The 20733-nt window shown below is 32.3% G+C and overlaps 2 protein-coding genes across 3 annotated transcripts; both read left to right on the plus strand.

The window, feature by feature from the left end:
• Nucleotides 1-1067: 1067 nt before the first annotated feature.
• Nucleotides 1068-6340, plus strand: LOC111697271 (uncharacterized; the record flags this gene model as incomplete). The annotated part of the gene is made up of 5 exons (XM_023467200.1): nt 1068-1172; nt 3069-3115; nt 5548-5631; nt 5781-5843; nt 6262-6340. Coding segments are annotated over 5 exons (378 nt in total), but the record flags the coding sequence as incomplete, so codon positions are not given.
• Nucleotides 6341-6583: 243 nt separating this feature from the next.
• Nucleotides 6584-18884, plus strand: LOC111697304 (uncharacterized). Of its 2 annotated transcripts, none has more exons than XR_002764260.1 (15): nt 6584-6605; nt 8001-8050; nt 8971-9024; nt 9624-9675; nt 10941-11027; nt 11666-11747; nt 11928-12002; nt 12218-12264; nt 12789-12838; nt 12983-13055; nt 16331-16387; nt 16484-16527; nt 17058-17104; nt 17184-17232; nt 18073-18116. XR_002764260.1 is itself a non-coding variant. In XM_023467249.1 (15 exons), the coding sequence occupies exons 1-15, from the start codon at nt 6597-6599 to the stop codon at nt 18127-18129; spliced, it is 870 nt and encodes a 289-aa protein (XP_023323017.1). In that variant the 5' UTR covers nt 6584-6596; the 3' UTR covers nt 18130-18884. The 2 variants fall into 2 exon arrangements, 1 of the variants encoding a protein (XP_023323017.1); XM_023467249.1 differs by having other exon boundaries at nt 17021-17104; nt 18073-18884.
• Nucleotides 18885-20733: the final 1849 nt, after the last annotated feature.

Raw genomic sequence — 20733 nt, forward strand, 5'->3', positions numbered from 1 at the left:
AGCCAAATCTTAAGGCTCTCTATCTCTAGCCAACACTCAAGGCTCTGTATACGTCCGTTCTAATCAACAAATGATATTCAACTACTTTATTTATAAACAGGTAAAAATGAACTGACCGGGCTAGCCCGGCTGGGTCAACATACAAATAGTTAAGATAATAATATTATTAATACAGATAACGAATTAGAATCGCACATCATGGTAGATTATACTTCAGGACAAGTTTACTCTGTTTGTATACTGTAACTTTCTTGTTTTACTAAGTACAACCGTATGCAGTCAAAACATAAACAAACAAAATGTAAACATAGCAGACGAAACTCTTACAGATTACAGCTTTCTCAGTAGGTATCACTATACTAAATCAAAGAATTATTTGAAAAGACGATATCGAATTCGTCACTGAATTCCCATGTTTATTGGGACACCTTGTATAAATCATACAATTGAATTCGGTTCCAAATTTTACAACACATAGTAGGGCCGGTACGAATTTTGTAGAGTAGTCCCCATCTCTGAATATCTTATGATTGGATCTCGACTGCAGTTAAAATCTAAATTGTATTGGTCATTTTTATTAAGTCTATTAATTAGAAGGCATCAAGGATTCTGTAATTTGTAACGGGCATGAGCCATGAACAATATTTTCAGAAATATATCGGTCGTAGGCACCAACCCATAGCAAATTATAAAACTTTATTTCTAATTAAAAGCTTAAACACAGAAGACTTTACTCTTTTTTATACTGATCAAACATTAATTGGTTTGCCTTAGTATTACGCTGTATTTGCATTCATTGCATTCCTTCTTTTCTCCTCACACCTCACACTAATTCATCAGCTCCATCCTTGGCACAGCAGACTTTGACTATTGATCACATTTTGACGTATTAAACATAAATATCTCTGTTTAACTCTTTTATATTGAAAAACAATACTATGACAACTTTGTAAGTTTAAAGATTGTTGAATTATATACCAACACAAGATTGAAACCAAAGAAACAAAATGTATCTTGCCCCGGTTAGCAAAAGATGCCTTTTCATTTATCTGCCTTAATAATTTAAGTTAAAACAATTCTGGTGCGTGGAAGGTGTGATCTGTTTGTTGGCAGTACTTATTGTAGTTCTTATAATTGACACGAGGGTTTCTGGCGCAACAAACTTTGATAAGGTAAGAGGAGGGCCCATAGATAAAGATAGATTGCGCACAAGACGACATTTTTCATCTTGAAAGTTATAAATGTACTAAGATGTTTTAAAGATATTCCTATTATATAGATTAACTAGGTCGGTTGTGAACATTGGCTGTTCTTATGTCATTTAGTACTTGTGGTGTACATGCGTTCTGCAGAGAAAAATTTAAGTTAGTTTAGTCCTTCTCATGTATTTCTTCAGTTCTCGTCAATATGATATATTGCTCAGTGAAATAATTTGATATTCTCAAAATAAAATTCACTCCTGAGTGGTTTAATAATTATGAAATCCATTAAAACACCAAACCACCCCGCTTATCTTTGAAGTACACTTTGACCCCTAGAAGTATGAGTTTGCAGACTGTACAATTCTTGGTGATTTTGCGTACATAAGCTATCTATGTTTATTTATTTATCTACGGGAGGGACAGAGCCGCCATTAATCCCACATTTTAACATCTGAACCACTTAATTTGCAGAATGACATCCCTGTCACCGCCTATCAACATGTATCTAAATCCCACAGATGCAATTTGAACCCCGGATTCTGACTTCTGTATGATGATTCTGTAAATGTTTTAGCTTCAATTGCGGTTTTTCGATGTCGATTCTGCGGGTTTGGATGCTAAAAAGTGGGGTTAATGGTGGCTCTGCACTCCATCCCTCGTAAGAGATGAAAAATAAGGATAAGATAAGATAAGATAAGATAACGTTTATTGCTAAAATAAATGTATCTGTATACAGATAGAGTTTACAATCACAAAATTGATGATTTTAANTGCATACTCTTTTTGGCAATATTATGTACTACTATATACAGATTTTAAACTTTAGAATTTATGAGAGCCTGGATTTCAGCAAGATTGAGAGTTTTTGGGGTTCCGTATTTCTGATCAGGCACAAAACTTATCACTTTCTTTTCACTTGTATCAGACACTTTCAGACCTAGCTGACCATTCTCATTAGAGAATAGTTTGCTGATTTTACCTTCTTTCTTCATAGACCTGAGATGATACATTAGGCTGTTTCTCTTGTTAGTAAGTTGAAAATTGGCATACAGACCAACCTCTTTCTTCCCTCCCTTCTTGATCTCAGTCGTGAGGTGATCCCAGGGTGACCCTTCCTTTCGGTTCCAAAACCGAACCAGTATGGTATTGTTAGGTAGATAGTGACATGCTTGTATGTCATTCTCAGGAACTACGACATTGTATTTAGTTTTGATCAACTGACAAGCATAAGTGGTTGTAGTAACTTTCTCCTGTTTAAGTTGCTCCTGAGGTTTTATCAAGCTAGGTTTATTTTTTCCTGCAACCCCTGAGAGTATGAGGTTTCCCTTCATGGAGCGTTGTTGAATCTCATCAAGAAGGTCACCTTGTGCTCTACTCTGCTTCTCTAGATCATTAATTCTATCTTTGTGTTCCCTTAATATATCCTGCTGGTCAACTAAGACGGTGATAGCCTGAACAATGAGAGAAAGAACAGAGTTTAGATCTGTTGGATCTATCTTTGCATCAACAATCCCTCCCTTAACTTTCATCTTTGCTTTTCTATCCTTTCCTTGCACTTTACTCCATTCAGACCCTTCGCTTTCTTTCGAATTCTCCAACTTCTCCAATTTTTTTACTAAATCGCTTATAAGACCCATGTCTATTTTTGTGTCAGTCATTTTGAGTCTAGTAGAAATATTTTTTACTGGAAATAAATGCACTAAACAAGTTATCTGAGTGTTTGTGTTTTCACATAATATGGAGCATGTGAATAAGTTAACCCGGTGTTGGGTTGTCGGTCAGTTTAATCCGGGAGCTCACAAAGACACGTCCGGTCAGCTCGGATAACTACACTACACTCTAACATATTGAAACACGTTTTTTTAGGTTGTTCAGGATCTCAACTCATCGATTGATTTTCAAAATGAACTCAGGTTTTACATTTTATTATAAAATTTTATGATACAGATAATTATTGTGTAATATGGTTTTGATGCACTGGAGATTAAAAATACATTTAGGATGAGATCTGGTAACATTTAAATTTTCAGTGTCAGACAAAGTATTCGTAAATGGTGAAACATTTAAACAAGTTTGCATTTAAATTATTGCAGTTTTATGTTTTTTTTTAGTGTGTGTTGTTTTATCTAATGTCTTCTACACTAAAAACGTGTCTGATGAACAGACAATTGATGTCCCATTTAAAACCATTGATGTCATGCAAAAGTTCACCAAAATCTCATTGTACTTTATTATCTATAATTTGGTTATGATTGACATCAGAGAGGGCGACATCCCCCCCCCTGTAAAATTAAAAGTACAAGAGAGAGCAGGCACCTATTAGTCCTTAAATTTTGATATGTAAGAATATATAAAAAAACTTTTCCATCAAAATTTTATTTTTTAAATAAAAATCCAAATCATGCTAACACACTTTTCACCTTCCACACCCTAACTTATCATGGTTTTGATAAATACAACCGACCAAATTCCATTTAGAAAATTTCAGTGGGGGGAAATTCATTGCGCTTCGCACGCAAAAATTCATTTATTTCCCCCTCCTTGGAAAATATTATAGGCTGCCCCTGATTGACCCTACTCCGACCTTACTGATACGATTTTGTGACCACGTAGCTCAAATAGTTTTTTTATTGTTTGCATAGATATTAGAAATGCAAGTTTTTGTTGTAGTTAAAAACTCAAAACATTTTTGTTCTTCTCCATAGCTATATTTATTTAACCTGATGACGAAAACCTGTAATATTGTAAACTTAGATTATTTGATCATAGCAGAATTCATAGTTTGTAATATCTGAGGTATACAACATTTGGTTGCAAAGATATAGAGATTAAAAAATCAGAGTTCGAGACAAAGACTTAATTCTTTTTCTTTAATTTGACGTGTACTAACTACTCACTTTACTTTGTATCTTATAACTCTATACAACCTGCCACATTAAATAAATCACGGTGTGCCGTCTGTAAATCTAATTTATTAATCATTGCATGCACACTGAACACTATGTACAGAGAGCAAACTACTCACTTTACTTTGTATCTTATAACTCTATACAACCTGCCACGGTGTCCCGTCTGTAAATCTAATTTATTAATCATTGCATGCACACACTGAACACTATGTACAGAGAGCAAACTTTTGTTCCGAGGATTTCTAGGCTTTGTCGGAAAACGACAGAATCTATTTCAGGGGTGAAAGGCTGTCAATGGCAGATTTAGGATTAAAGGATTCATCAATTGAAAGCTTTAAAGGGACTGTAAAGAAAAGAATTAAAGGGGGTATAATAGGTTCATATAAAGACACAGTTTTATATCAATTTCTCGAGACAGGAACATCAGATAACACTTTTATGGGTCTCGATCAACTCCTAAAATGCTTTGGTTTCAGCCCATGCCCCCTTTCATTTTAAGGATTCACCAATTTAAGGCTTCAAGCCTTATATCAGCTTTAGAGTTTTGCATCTGCAGATATCAAGATATCAAACACAAAAGTTTCCGGCTCAGAACATTCTATATATTTATTATAGAACCCAGAAATTGATTTTGGAGGTTCTTTATGACTATACTCTTCATTTATGGTTTCATAAATTCTTTGATATGTATGTCCAAAAGTAACATTGATAGTTTACAAGATTGTGTCTGACTTGAGGTCTTGATAGTTTATAAGATTGTGTCCTAGTTGAGGCATTGATAGTTTATGAGATCATGTCCGAGTTGAGTCATTGATTGTTATAAGATCGTGTCTGGTTTGACATAGATATTAGATAGTTTATAAGATCGTGTTTGGTTTGACATTCAAAGTAAAGTGACATAGAGTTATACCTGGATTGATCCGGGTTTGAGAACATTGAGTTATATCTGGATTGATCCAGGTTTGAGAACATTGAGTTATACCTGGATTGATCCGGGTTTGAGAAAATTGAGTTATACCTGGATTGATACGGGTTTGAGAACATTGAGTTATATCTGGATTGATTTGGGTTTTAGAACATTGAGTTATGCCTGGATTGATATGGGTTTGAGAACATTGAGTTATGCCTGGATTGACATGGGTTTGAGAACATTGAGTTATGCCTGGATTGATATGGGTTTGAGAAACACCTTTGGAGTAGGACATTTACTACAATAATGTGTACCAGTAAATAAGTTTATTTTTAACTTTGTTAATGAAACTTTTGTGTAATTTATCATTCACAATCCATTCACGCTAACTTCATGGTAAATTTTATTTTAGACGTGTTATTGAGGCACAATTTTAGTTATATAACAGTTCAAAATAACCAAAAAATAAACAAAACTTATTTGAAAGAACTTAAATTAAGAATCTTTTTATTTATATTTATTTTAGGGGTGAAATTCAAACTGTTGGGGAAAAATTGAACACAGCGGTTTCGGATATTCGAGTTATGAAGGATAATAGTACATTCAATAGGTAGAAGTCTTCTTCTTCTTCTTCTTCTTCTTCTTCTTCTTCTTCTTCTTCTTCTTCTTCTTCTTCTTCTTCTTCTTCTTCTTCTTTACAGACTGTACATATACAAATTCATAATTCATAATTCACAGTTCATAATTATAAATATTCAGGTTAAAGTTGATGTTAAGACCGGTTTTGGAATCTTTGAAAACAAGTTTAAAAACAAATATCAGGGTTGAAAAGAAAACATTTATAAAACATGGCAGACGTTCTCAATTGAAGATTTTATTATTGAAAAAAAAGACAAATTAAAATTTTCCTAGACTTCTATTCTATGTTTCTGAAAAAGAAGTGAAAAATAAAGAATAAACACTAAACAGTATTCACAAGATCATAAAGAAACTGTTTTTTAGTGTTATATTTTTTGCTAACCCTCTTTTTTGCCAACCCACTTGTATAGCCAAATCATTTTTTGCCAACCCCGCTTTTTTTTCTAAATCCAACTTTTTACTTATTTTTTTAAACCCCTTTTTTTAGTCAAAGTAAAAACTTTATTTTGTTTAATTTCTTAATTTCTTGTTAATATACATGAACATGTAAACAAGTTTTTAGTAATTATTTGGAATTTCTTTTTCAATCTGTAAAAACTAGTGCTAATGGAAGGAATATTGACAAAGCACTGAAAACAGCTGCTGACAACGAAAGAAAGTACATTGTAAGAACTTTTTAAATTTTTTTAATTATTGAGATAATTATCTATTTTACTTTAATTATCTATTTCTTCAGATTATTTGAGTGATAATTAAATGAAAACATTTTATAATAAAAATAATAACTAGCTAAAGTGCCCGGCGTTGCCCGTGTAATTTTTTAAAAAATCAAGTAAAAAAACCTGATTTTTGTAGAACATTTTTGCATTTTAAAAAAAAAATCCATTATTTTTTATTAATAATGATAGAAATAATAATTCTGAATCCAGTTCCAATATGGAAAAGGTAATTTTTTTATAATTTGTTAAAGTATCAGTTGGGGAACTATAACGCTTTCTTGCCCTTGAAACTGAGCATTAGGGGCAATGGTCGGTTACTGCCTTATAGAAACCGAGCATAAGGGGCAATGGTCGGTTACTGCCTTATAGAAACCGGGCATTAGGGGCAATGGTCGGTTACTGCCTTATAGAAACTGAGCATTAGGGGCAATGGTCGGTTACTGCCTTATAGAAACCGGGCATTAGGGGCAATGGTCGGCCATTACGATCATTTCGTTGGAGAATCCCAACTTTTCTTTGGAGACCCCCAGATTATCATAGGAGACCCCCAGCTTTTCATTGAGATCCCAGATTTTCGTTGCAGATTCCTGATTTCTTATTTCTTTCTTTATTCTCCAAATAAATTCATCGGAGACAACAGATTTTCTTTGAGACCCACAGATTTTAATCAGAGACCTCCAGATTTTTATTGGAGACCCCAATCTTTTCACTGGAAACAACAGATTTTGTTGGAGACTTCCAGATTTTCATTGGAGACCCCCAGATTTACATCAAGACCCCAGATTTTCGTCTGGGGGTCTGCAACGAAAATATGTGGTCTCAACATAAAACTGGTGTCTCCAATGATAATCTGGGGTCTCTTTCGAAAATCTTGGGTCTATAATAAAATCTGGAAGTCTCCAACGAAAATCTTGGGTCTTCTACGAATAGTTTGGGGTCTCCATATAAAATCTGGTGTCTCCAATAAAAATATTGGGATCCCCAATTAAAATCCGGGGGTCTCAAATGAAAATAAAATTTGCTCCAATGAAAATCTTGGTGGCTTAAATTAAAATTTTGGGGTCTCCCACTAAAATCTGGGGTCTCCAATAAAATTCTGAGAGTCACCAATGAAACTCTTGGTCCACAGAAAATCTGGGAACCTCCAATGAAAATGTTGGGGTCTCCCAAGAAATTCTGAGGGGTCTCTAATGAACGGCTGGATGTCTCCAAAGAAAATCTGGGGTCTCCAATGAATTTCGTGGAATGTCCAATGAAATTGTGGGAGTCTCGATGTAAAGCTGGGGGTCTCCAATGATAATCTGGGGATCTGCAATGAAAATCTGGAATTTTCAAACGAAAATATCTGGTCTCCAAAATTGGGGTCTCCTAAGAAAATCTGGGCATCCCTGATGCTCGGTTTCAAGGGAAAGAACATGTTTCAGAACCCCCCTGAAGGAGGGTTTTATTAAGGACTAAAACAAAACAAAAGAAAAATATCCATTGCTAAATTTTTGACAATCAGGATTAAGGGTTTAAGATTTATAGAATTAAAACAGACCTGTAAGGCACATTCATATGAAAAAAGACGACTTCTATTGTTTTTGTTTACCTCTGTATAAACTAAATTATTAACATTTAGATGATTCATGAGAGGATTGATGTTGTCTCCAACCAGACAAATGATCACAGGTTAGTTTTTAATAGCGTCTTAGTACTTTTTTAATATTAGAGCTGGGCGCCTTAGTACTTTTTAATATTAGAGCTGGGCGTCTTAGTACTTTTTTAATATTAGAGCTGGGCGTCTTAGTACTTTTTTAAAATTAGAGTTGGGCGCCTTAGTACTTTTTTAATATTAGAGCTGGGCGTCTTAGTACTTTTTTAATATTAGAGCTGGGTGTCTTAGTACTTTTTTAATATTAGACCTGGGCGTCTTAGTACTTTTTAAAATTAGAGCTGGGTGTCTTAGTACTTTTTTAATATTAGAGCTGGGCGTCTTAGTACTTTTTTAATCTGTTGACAAATAAGGTTTACGTTAAATCTGTATGTTAAAGGGAGTGTTCACGAAAAATTAAAGGGGGTATAGGCTTAATGCGATAAAAAAGCGCTTTTGATCTCTACTAATCTTACTTCTATCTGTTGCGACTATAAGGAGAAAATTGTAAAAAACGACTCACACCGAAGAACGTAGTATCCATATAAATTCGGAAAGATGCAACATTCAACTAGCTCGGATAGTAAACAAATCAATTTAATTCCAACAGAAGACTCCCTTTAACAATTGGATAAATTCACGTTCAATCCGTTTTATGAAAAACGTTGTTGTTTTCCTACTTGAAAAAAGTTAATTCTGAACAAAATCCCTGGTTTCGGGAGCTAGGTAATTTATAGAGAAAACGAAAAAATCAATTTTTATAAAGAAAATGATTTTTTGAAATCTTGATCCTAAAAGCTGTTGTTTTCTCTTTTAATGTTCTTTTATTTTTGTTTTGTAATGGTTGTTGTTGTTCGTGCAACTTTGCCCCAGATTAATGTTAGTAAATTGAAAATCAAGCATTTTTTTTTCAAAATATCATTATTATGAGAGTTATTATCTATGATATGTTTGTTAGTATATCGATGAATGATAATCATGAAAATCTGAGTCAAGAGTTGGATATTCTCAGGTATATATTAGTTCTTTATATCTATACTTGCTATACCCGGCGTTGCCCGTGAAATTTGATAAAAATAAATATATTGTCGAAAATAAATTAGATTTTTGAAAAACTATCGATTTTTTAAATAACATAATACGTATATATTCAATAAAGCCACAATCAGAAGATAGTTGCAAAACCAGTCCTTATTTCTGGCACTTGTAAAGTCCTGCGAAAAAAAAATTGTGAATATGTGTTCTGCAAAATATTTGTCACGGTATAGTTTTATCCAAAAAAGTTTCTGGAAAAAAGTCATAGAAAATTATGCAGGCAACTGAAATTTTTACAAATATGTTGATTTTTCATTAGTTAGAAACTCTAAAACGATATTACCCCTAGTTAAACAGATTTTTGTTGTGTACTGAAGTGTACTGAAGTGTAATTTAAGGGCGGTTGTAGTACAATATCTTGAAAAAATTCATTGTTTAAAACTAGTTTTTTTTCAGAAGACTTAAATAGATTTCGACCTTTTCAGTGTTTTTGGATCAAGTACTTTCCTTAGGTGGATTCATCAACATACATATTTATCTATTTATCTATTTATCTATTTATATAAATATATTAAGGCATATGGTGGAAAATATTCAGGAAGAGATTGAAGAATCAGGTTTCAGACAGGTATATCTTTCAATATCTTTCTAATAAAGACCCAATAAAGTTAGCTCATAACTGCAGGCGCAGAATTTTGATGTTGATGTCACATCATAAAGCTGTAAAGAAAATCTTTATAAACTAAAGGTTTAATGTTTTTATTACATATAGGTAAAATAAAATGAAATAGATAAATAGATAGATAGATAGATAAATAGATAGATAGATAAATAGATAGATAGATAAATAGATATATTGATAAATAGATAGATAGATAGATAAGTAGATAGATAGATAGAGAGATGGATAGATGGTTAGATAGATAGATAGATAGATAGATAGATAGATAGATAGATAGATAGATAGATAGATAGATAGATAGATAGATGAATGGGAACCCTCTATTATTGCAAAATGCAATGTGGCGCAGTACAGTGTATATTAATGTTTATAAATCATCCATATCAAAATCACGCTTTCAACAGGATAGATAGATAGAAAGATATTAATATTATGGTTTTAACAGGATATCTTGGAATTCCCGGGGAACAGAAGGTGTCCCATCATTTTGTATTGTTCTTTAATAAATATAAATTTTCTAAAAGATTTTTTTGTTTAAATTGGTGGATTTTTGAAAATCGCAAATTTAAAATTAAAAATTTAGCCTAGAAACAAATTTCTATTTCAACCAGCCACTGTGGTTATGTTAGTTGCCACAACAATTTTGACAGTTTTGACGTTTATCGGCTTAAAAAACAGATTAGCTATTGTTGAAAAAACTTGCCCTCCTGGCATTTCTAAATGTACGTGGTCCGATTGAAATTCTGGGACACCCTGTACGGTACCTTCAATTTCCTGAAGACATTATGCTTAAATTATTTAATAATACACGCTTCTCTCTGAACACAGGGTTAAAAATTTTACAAAGAGAAATGAGGAATCTTTAATGTTTTCAAAACTTAATTCTTGGCTTAAAACTTAAAGATTAGGTTTTGCTGTCAAAATAAATATGAAAAGTCTTCATGCAGAGTTTTGCAAAGATGTAGGAATTATAAAATCAAAGTTTGTGGTAAAGACTCGATTTCTTTATTGATTTAGATATGTATACTTGCATATTTATCAAACATTAAATTCATAAAAACGAGGTGATTAAACCTACATATATAATCTATAAGGAGATTAAAATCAAATTCATAAAAACGAGGTGATTAAACCTACATATATAATCTATAAGGAGATTAAAATCAAATTCATATCTTGATGATAATTATATCTAATATCCAACTATCTAGGAAATGACGAATATTGACACAAACAAACGAATGAACCTGTTAGAGATGGCTCTCAATATGACTGTTGCAGAAATTCAAAGTAGTAAGGTAATAATTCATTTATAAAACTCTTGAAGAAAAACTCCTGAAAGACAAACTCCTTAAGACAAACTCCGTAAGACAAACTCCTGAATACAAACTCCTGAAATAAAAACTCCTGTAATATAAACTCCTGAAAGGCAAACTCCTGAAAGACAGACTCCTGATTACTGAAAGACAAACTCCTGAAAGACAATCTTCTAAAAGACAAACTACTGAAATACTAACTCCTGAATTACAAACTCCTGAAATAAAAACGCGTAAGAGATAAACTCCTGAATAACAAACTCCTGAGATAAATTCCTCAGAGACAAAATCCTGAAGAACAAACTCAGGAAAGACAAACTCCTTAAGTACAAACTACTGAAGTACAATCTCCTAAAAAATAAACTCATGAAATACAAACTCATGAAAGACAATCTTCTAGAAGACAAACTCCTGAAATACAATTTCCTGAAATACAAACTCCTGAAATATTAACTCCTAAAATATTAACCCCTGAAATACAAACTCCTGAAATACACAATCCTAAAAACAAACTCCTGATTGGCCAACTCCTGAATTACAAACTTCTGAAATACAAACTCTCCAAGACAAACTGAAATAAAACTCCTGAAATGTTATTGACACTCTTTTTATCATCTTAGTCTGGCCATGCGGACTTTGCAAACAAAACAATGAGTCTGCTTCGTAATGTCATGGATATTTATAGAAATCAAATAGAAACAGGTCATATTAATGATGATAATGATGATAATGATGATAATGATGATAATGATGATAATGATGATAATGATGATAATGATGATAATGATGATAATGATGATAATGATGATAATGATGATAATGATGATAATGATGATAATGATGATAATGATGATAATGATGATAATGATGATAATGATGAAGAGAACTCAACATCAGCTGGAGATAACCTAATTGACGATGTAACAGTTCGTGAGAATACAACAACTCCTTCTTCAGGTTTTAAAACTAAAAAATCCAAAATCAACAGGGATAGGGTTATTATATATCAAGATGTTAGACAAATTCTTTTGAAAAATCACTTTTCAATTTAAAAAAAAAAATTTCAATATTTTTTATTTTTAAGATAGTTTTAATCTCAAGCTTCTCGGATAATATAAATTCTCTCACATTACTGAAATATGTGAAAAATAATTTTAGATATTATTTTATAGATAGCATAGATAGCACCCTGCCAGAGGACACATGCACTCATCCAAAGGAATTTTTAGATTGTACTTTTTTGAGAAACTGGTTTATCATCATTTTTAACATGAAAAATGATAATGATGATGTTGAAATAGACTGTTGACTAAATTTCAATTGAGTTCTTTTGAAAAACTTAAATTACACGGTTTATCTCTGCAATACATGTCCTGTATTCAATCCCTTTTAGAGGGACCCGACATCGAAAATTATTAAACAAGAATATCTGAGTCATTTTTCTTCAGTAAAAGGGCGAAAGCGTATCATGTGAGGCCCATACTCTTTAGCTATAAAGGATCACTTAAACATTTAGGTTTCCATTGAAAATTAGATTTTTTTTGAAAATTTCAAAAATGGTTTATTGAAAATTTTTGCAAAAATTATCGTAATTTTCATTTTCGTTTTCGTATCTATTGTCAAATGGCTTATCGAAATTTTGCGAATGATCTGAATTTTGGAAACCCTTCTTTAAATTATGTCAATAATTCGTTTAAATACTAAAATTTTAGTTTGAAAGTACAATCATGAAAATGTATTCAGGCAGTTACATCAAATATGATCAGTTGTTCAGCCTCCTCTACATATAGTAGGTATATATAGATTTAATATTATACTAACTTAAATATTTTACAAAAATTTAAACTTTCTTGTTTCAATATTTAAAATTTTTTTTTTTGAAATTAACTGTCAAAAAATCACTGATCAAATTAGAATTTAAGTCCTCCTATATTCAGAAAGCATACCTGTGCAAAGGCCTTTGACGGAGTTCTACAAACAAATCGGGTTGGGTCTACTTGGGCATCAAAGGTACAGAGTGTCCCACGAAACATGACAGTGTAGAGACGACATAAAGAGCGTCTTCGATCCCTTACAGGGGCAGTTAGGATAATTTTACAGGGGTTTGTACTATAAATATTAAAGTAGCAGCAATATACATTTCACACTGCCCCTTTTTATTTTTTGGAAATAAGCTTAGGTTTTTGTTGTTCCAGTTAATCACTAATAATAAAATTCGCGGAATTTTCTTGTTTTTTTGGAAAAATTTCAACATTTGGAAAATTATGATTTATCAGTGCCAAATCTAACCAGCCTATAAATCTAACCAGCCTATATCCAAATCTAACCGGCCTATATATAAATCTAACCGGCATAAATGCCAAATCTAACCAGCCTATATGCAAATCTAACCAGCTTATATGCAAATCTAACTGGCCTATATGCAAATCTTACCGGCCTATATGCAAATCTAACCAGCCTATATGCAAATCTAACCGGCCTATATGCAAATCTAACCGGCCTATATGCAAATCTAACCAGCCTATATGCCAAATCTAACTGGCCTATATGCAAATCTAACTGGCCTATATGCGAATCTAACTGGCTTATATGCAAAATCTAACCGTCCTATATCCAAATCTAACTGGCCTATATGCAAATCTAACCGGCCTATATGCAAATCTAACCAGCCTATATGCAAATCTAACTGGCCTATATGCGAATCTAACTGGCTTATATGCAAAATCTAACCGGCCTATATCCAAATCTAACTGGCCTATATGCAAATCTTACCGGCCTATATGCAAATCTAAACGGCCTATATGCAAATCTAACTGGCCTAAATGCAAATCTAACTGGCCTTTATGCGAATCTAACTGGCTTATATGCAAAATCTAACCGGCCTATATGCCAAATCTAACTGTTCTATATGCAAATCTAACCGGCCTATATGCAAATCTAACCGGCCTATATGCAAATCTAACTGGCCTATATGCCAAATCTAACCAGCCATATGCCAAATCTAACTGGCCTATATCCAAATCTAACCGCCCTATATCCAAATCTAACCGGCCTATATCCAAATCTAACCGGCCTATATGCAAATCTAACCGGCCTATATGCAAATCTAACTGGCTTATATGCAAATATAACCAGCCTATATGCAAATCTAACCTGCCTATATGCAAATCTAACCAGCCTATATGCCAAATCTAACTGGCCTATATGCCAAATCTAACTGGCCTATATGTCAAATCTAACTGGCCTATATGCCAAATCTAACCAGCCTATATGCCAAATCTAACTGGCCTATATGCAAATCTAACTGGCCTATATGCCAAATCTAACCGGCCTATATGCCAAATCTAACCGGCCTATATGCAAATCTAACCGGCCTATATGCAAATCTAACCGGCCTATATGCCAAATCTAACTGGCCTATATGCCAAATTTAACCAGCCTATATGCAAATCTAACTGGCCAATATGCAAATCTTACCGGCCTATATGCCAAATCTAACCGGCCTATATGCAAATCTAACCGGCCTATATGCAAATCTAACTGGCCTATATGCCAAATCTAACCGGCCCATATGCCAAATCTAACTGGCCTATACGCCAAATTTAACTGGCCTATATGCAAATCTAACCAGCCATATGCCAAATCTAACTGGCCTATATGCAAAATCTAACTGGCCTATATGCCAAATCTAACTGGCCTATATGCAAAATTTACCCAGCCTATATGCAAATCTAACTGGCCTATATGCAAATTTAACCGGCCTATATGCAAATCTAACCGGCCTATTTGCAAATCTAACTGGCCTATATGCAAATCTAACCAGCCTATCTGCAAATCTAACTGGCTTATATGCAAAATCTAACTGGCCTATATGCAAATCTAACTGGCCTATATGCAAATCTAACCGGCTTATATGCAAATCTAACCAGCCTATAAATCTAACTGGCCTATATGCAAATCTAACTGGCCTATATGCAAAATCTAACCGGTCTATATGCAAATCTAACCGGCCTATATGCAAATCTAACAAGCCTATATGCAAATCTAACCGGCCTATATGCAAAATCTAACTGGCCTATATGCAAATCTAACTGGCCAATATGCAAATCTAACTGGCCTTTATGCAAATCTAACCGGCCTATATGCAAATCTAACCAGCCTATATGCCAAATCTAACTGGCCTATATGCCAAATCTAACCGACTTATATGCAAAATCTAACTGGCCTATATGCAAATCTAACCGGCCTAAATGCCAAATCTTATAGGCCTATATGCAAATCTAACTTGACTATATGCAAATCTAACTGGCATATATGCAAATCTAACTGGCCTATATGCAAATTTAACCAGCCTATATGCAAATCTAACTGGCCTATATGCAAATCTAACCAGCCTATGTGCAAATCTAACCGGCCTATATGCAAATCTAACCGGCCTATCTGCGAATCTAACTGGCTTATATGCAAAATCTAACTGGCCTATTTGCAAATCTAACTGGCTTATATGCAAATCTAACCGCCTTATATGGAAATATAACCAGCCTATAAATCTAACTGGCCTATATGCAAATCTAACCGGCCTATATGCAAATCTAACTGGCCTATATGCCAAATTTAACCAGCCTATATGCAAATCTTACTGGCCTATATGCAAATTTATCGGGCCTATATGCAAATCTAACCGGCCTATATGCAAATCTAACCGGCCTATATGCAAATCTAACCGGCCTATATGCAAATTTATCGGGCCTATATGCAAATCTAACCGGCCTATATGCAAATCTAACTGGCCTAATGCAAATCTAACCGGCCTATATGCAAATCTAACCAGCCTGTATGCAAATCTAACCGTCCTATATGCAAATCTAACTGGCTTATATGCAAAATCTAACTGGCCTATTTGCAAATCTAACCGGCCTATATGCAAATATAACTGGCTTATATGCAAATATAACCAGCCTATATGCAAATATAACCAGCCTATAAATCTAACCGGCCTATATGCCAAATCTAACTGGCCTATATGCAAAAATAACCAGCCTATATGCAAATCTAACTGGCCCATAAGCAAATCTAACCGGCCTATATGCAAATCTAACCGGCCTATATGCAAAATTGAATCTTTTTAAAAGAATCTAAATGTTGTTAAAACCTATAGGCTTGCTAAACCACCGTACGAATGAGTATTCACAGAAAATAGATAATTTTGAATTTATCCTTTACATGAGATTAGGGTAGCATAGATCCAAATCTACTAATAACATTTTTTAAATAAGAATTTTTAGGGTGAGGGTGTCGGGGCCTGGATTCAAGCAACTTTTTCACAAGAAATTATTATTAAGGTGATCGAATTTAAAATATTAAGATTTATTGGATTAATGAATATTTATAAAAATGTTTTTCTATATTTTGTAAAAAGCAATCTAAATTTTTTTTAGGAGATAAAGCTGCTTCAAAGGTTTGCGGAAGCCGAAGCAAATCGGTAATTTTTGTACAGTATAAAAAATAAATATTAACAAAATATTCGTGGATTTTTTATGTTTTTTCACGCATTTTTTTTATTTCACTAAAATCAAAAGCTTTTGAATACAACTTTTTGAAATTCTGAGCAGACAAGATCTTCCCTGTGGTCATTCGATGTCCCACACAAAATTTGGGCCCGATCGGGTCAGCCATTTTGACGTTTATGAGATACAAATAAAGAAACAAACACACAAGCAAAGTATATACAAGTTGATATTCTGTTTGATGGAAATATTGTGCAATATTGTAAATAATCTATTATTTAAGACAAGTTGATATTCTGTTTAATGGAAATATTGTGAAAATTGTAAATATTATATTATTTAAGACAAGTTGATATTCTGTTTACTGGAAATATTGTCCAATATTATAAATATTATATTATTTAAGACAAGTTGATATTCTGTATGATGGAAATATTGTCCAATATTGTAAATATTATATTATTTAAAACAAGTTGATATTCTGTATGATGGAAATATTGTGCAGAGTGCCATTCTTCCAGCTAGAGGGAGCCGACACTGGAATGTTATAAGGTACTGCATAGTTTTAGTATAAATTTATACAAACATTAATATGTGCAATGTTTCCAAGTTTTATAAATTTACTTTTCAGACTTTCGAGAGGAGTTCCCTCTTCATCCCTAAAAATCACCATTACTGAGGTAGGAGTGTAGAATCTTTATCATATGATTACATGCAAGACCAACTTGGGAACCCGGCTTTGTCAGGAAACCAAGTTTTCCCTTTATAAGTCAACCTTTTCAACTTGAAACTTGTATTCCTAGCCAAGTATATAAAGACAGATAGATGTTATTACATTTTGTTTGTAAGTACTGTAAAAACTTTTTAAAAAAAAACAGAATATCCCCCAAGATTATCAAGAATGTAATGCAAGGAAAGTTAATTGCAGTTGCGTATACTCTGCGTACATATTGAAAGTAGTTCTCACTGGGCGGAATTTGTTTACAAGAATAGATACATCAGTGTTCGTTTAGTATCCGGAGGAGGTTAAAAGCATTGCATTTTAATAATTTTGATAATTTACATAATAGTTTCCTATGACCAGAATATTTCAGTGATTATTTATGTGAAAGATGGATCCCATTTCAGGCTTCGACATCCGTCTTGTGTTTACGTTAATGCATAGTGACAGTACACTGCAGTACAAAACATGCGTACACTTCTGAAATAACTTTCCTGGCATTAAATCCTTGGATTAGATAAAGGTTTAAAGGGTATCATGTCCAGGTTTGTTAATCATTTTGGATTTTTAAAACAACTTTAAGAAAACTTCAAATATTTGGAAACTGTTAAAGTTTGGTTTTAATAACTTTGCAATATTCTTATCCTAGGAGAAAATATGGAGGAATAAAAAAAAAAGGTGGTTTTTGTTCTTTTTTTCTCTCAGAGTTAAAATTTGAATTTGAAATTTCCTCGAACAGTACCTTAAATAAAATACAAATAAAATGATATTAAAGAGGCTGATCTGACTTTTCTGCCAGGTTTACGGAACAATCAACAATGGGTTCAAGGAGATCTCTGTGCTGGGATGCTTTTAATCAATCAATCACATATTTAATCAATTTATAGTATGATTTCGTAACCAGTAATGTAGTTAATCAATTTATTATATGATTTATTGATCAATCCGTCACATATTAAATCAATCAGTCACATATAAAATCAAATCAATCAATTATTATTGTGTTTAATCAGTCTAATCATATAATTCATCATTCAATCAAATTAGTGATCTATATTTACAATTTCTTAGTTTTAAATCAATCATAAATTTTCAAATTCGTCAATGTATCTCTTTGTTGTTTATTTGATTTACATAGTTACTATCTAACTTTTCTGTAAAATATATTAAAAGTGTTCCAGCTTTTACTGATATAATTTAAATTTTTAATTTTAAATGGAAGAAAAAGTCAAACTCATCCAAATGTAGTTTGTATAGGTTTCATGAACCTCAAAATATTGGGATTAAACCAATTTAAGATCAGTTGATCTCTGTGGAGAGAGAGAATGAGTTTATCTCAATCCTACCATTTAAAAGTTATCAGTTTTATCCTTTCCATAACATTGTTTATCATTTTATTTATTATTCTTTATTCTGTTTTACTTTCCAACGTTTATTCTTTTCCTTTCAAACACATTCTTTCATGCTTATATTCCTTCCCTTTTTTCTTTGTCTCTATAAAACCCGCAAATCACTTTTAAGAGAAACCACAAGTTTAAAGTAATAATTTTGAAGGGAGTGACCGGCTATGCAAGGTTGTTGAACTGAGTATGCAGTGTTGTGGAAAACTTCTTCCAGATTCATTTAAGACCTATTCAACTTTTTAAAGATCTGTAAATCCTGAGTTTGAGCGCAAATTCGACGTTCAAAACTCTTACTTTGGGGGTGGATACGTTTTCAGAATTAGTTTTTTTTTTAATTATTAAATAACGACAACGAAAAATAAAGTAAAAATTATACAGTAATCTAATTAGATGGTCAGGAACATATTTCTCAAAAGAAACTTGTTAATGAATAATGCTAAAATCGATTATTTCGTTTTCATTATTATATTGAATTTCTTCAAATTCTTCAAATGTCGTCTTTTCAATAATAATTCTAGAAAATCTGTGAAAATCTTTGTGAATAATGAGAAATTATAAACTAATAATTGAACAAGATTACTTATTTTCGATGATAAGATTAATTTCTATTTTCTCAACATGTTCCTGTACATGACTTCTGTAGTTTATTGTATAATTTTTTTACATTTTGTCGTCGTTACTTGATGATTAAAAAAAAGCCGATTCTGAAAACGTATCTACCCCCAAAGTAGGAGTTTTGAACGTCGAATTTGAGCTTAAACTCAGGATTTACAGATCTTTAAAAAGTTTAACTTAAGTTTTGAATTTCTTAGAACTGTTATTATGCATTCTTTGACTGTATGTTTTAACTCGTCATATAATCTGTTTGAAAATATAATTTTACATTTTGTTAATTAATACATCGCAAAAACAAAATCTAAATTATTCCCAAATTAAAGTTTAATTTTATTTTTAAGTTTCAAATAATGTTGTTTTACAGAACACTAATTTTTGTTGTTGTAGTGTTCATGTTTTAGGCCTACAAATTAAAAAGTAATTATCAAAATGTAGAAAACATTTTGATTCATAGAATAAAATCCGTAAGATATTTCTTTTTGTAAAAAATATTTTTTATTCGGAAAATAACTGAAAATATTCTTAATCTTCTGTTCCAAAATTTATTGACAAAAAATCCGCGAAAACTTGTTAGGTCAAATCTGCTCCAAATCTTAAAAAGTAAAACATCAAAAACTGTTTTTGCTATTCACAAATTCCCCCTGTCATGAATTACATTTTAAATAACAAAATTATTAGAATAGTCAGTTATATTTTGCCATCTTTGTAAGATTTGAAGCGGATTTGTTACATTCGTAATGATATTTTTATATCCTATAACTTTTAACATAAAATAATATGTCTTCATGTAGATGAAATCTCGATCAAGTGACCCGCAATTTTCATAAAAGATTCACATTGATTAGTTTCTTTCAAGTGTGTACTGTGCATCTTTAACTTTCCTTTATCTGTATCTGCATTTTTCAAGGCTCCAACTCTTTGGTTTATAATTTTCTTGCCCCATGTTATTTAATAACAAGGAAGGAAACCCCCCATGTTATTTATTAACCAGGAGAACCCCCATGTTATTTATTAACAAGGAGAACCCCCATGTTATTTATTAACAAGGAGAGCCCCTGTGTAATTAATTAATGAGGAGAATGTTAACAAATGAAATAAAAGATGGGCACAAAGCGCCCTAAAAGCCTAGTATATTACATTTAAAAAATAAATATTATCTTAAAAAATTTCAAAAAATGAAACATTGAATTTTGCAGGAAAAATTGTTTTTACATTGTTTGCAGTTTAATTCATGTGATTAGTGATGCACAAACAATATGACATGATATTAATATTGACGCACTAATTAAAAGTACTAACAAGCAAGATAAGAAAAGGTATTTAAGAATTTGCGAACAAAGTTTCATTATCAATTGTGTTTTAGGATACACTTGCAAACTAAAAAAATCAAAATGCTGGCTAAATTTGTTGTTGTGTTGCTTCTAGCATGTGTGGTGTTTACA

The sequence above is a fragment of the Eurytemora carolleeae genome, unplaced genomic scaffold (genome assembly GCF_000591075.1).
Source record: "Eurytemora carolleeae unplaced genomic scaffold, Eaff_2.0 scaffold48, whole genome shotgun sequence".
In the NCBI taxonomy this organism is placed as follows: Eukaryota; Metazoa; Arthropoda; class Copepoda; order Calanoida; family Temoridae; genus Eurytemora; species Eurytemora carolleeae.

What these genes read in the sequence shown, in the direction of transcription:
- LOC111697304 (XM_023467249.1), top strand. An exon ending in AACCAGACAAATGATCACAG is followed by an intron (nt 8,051 to 8,970) that starts GTTAGTTTTTAA and finishes TATGTTTGTTAG; the next exon opens with TATATCGATGAATGATAATC. An exon ending in ACACATGCACTCATCCAAAG is followed by an intron (nt 12,265 to 12,788) that starts GAATTTTTAGAT and finishes AAATGTATTCAG; the next exon opens with GCAGTTACATCAAATATGAT.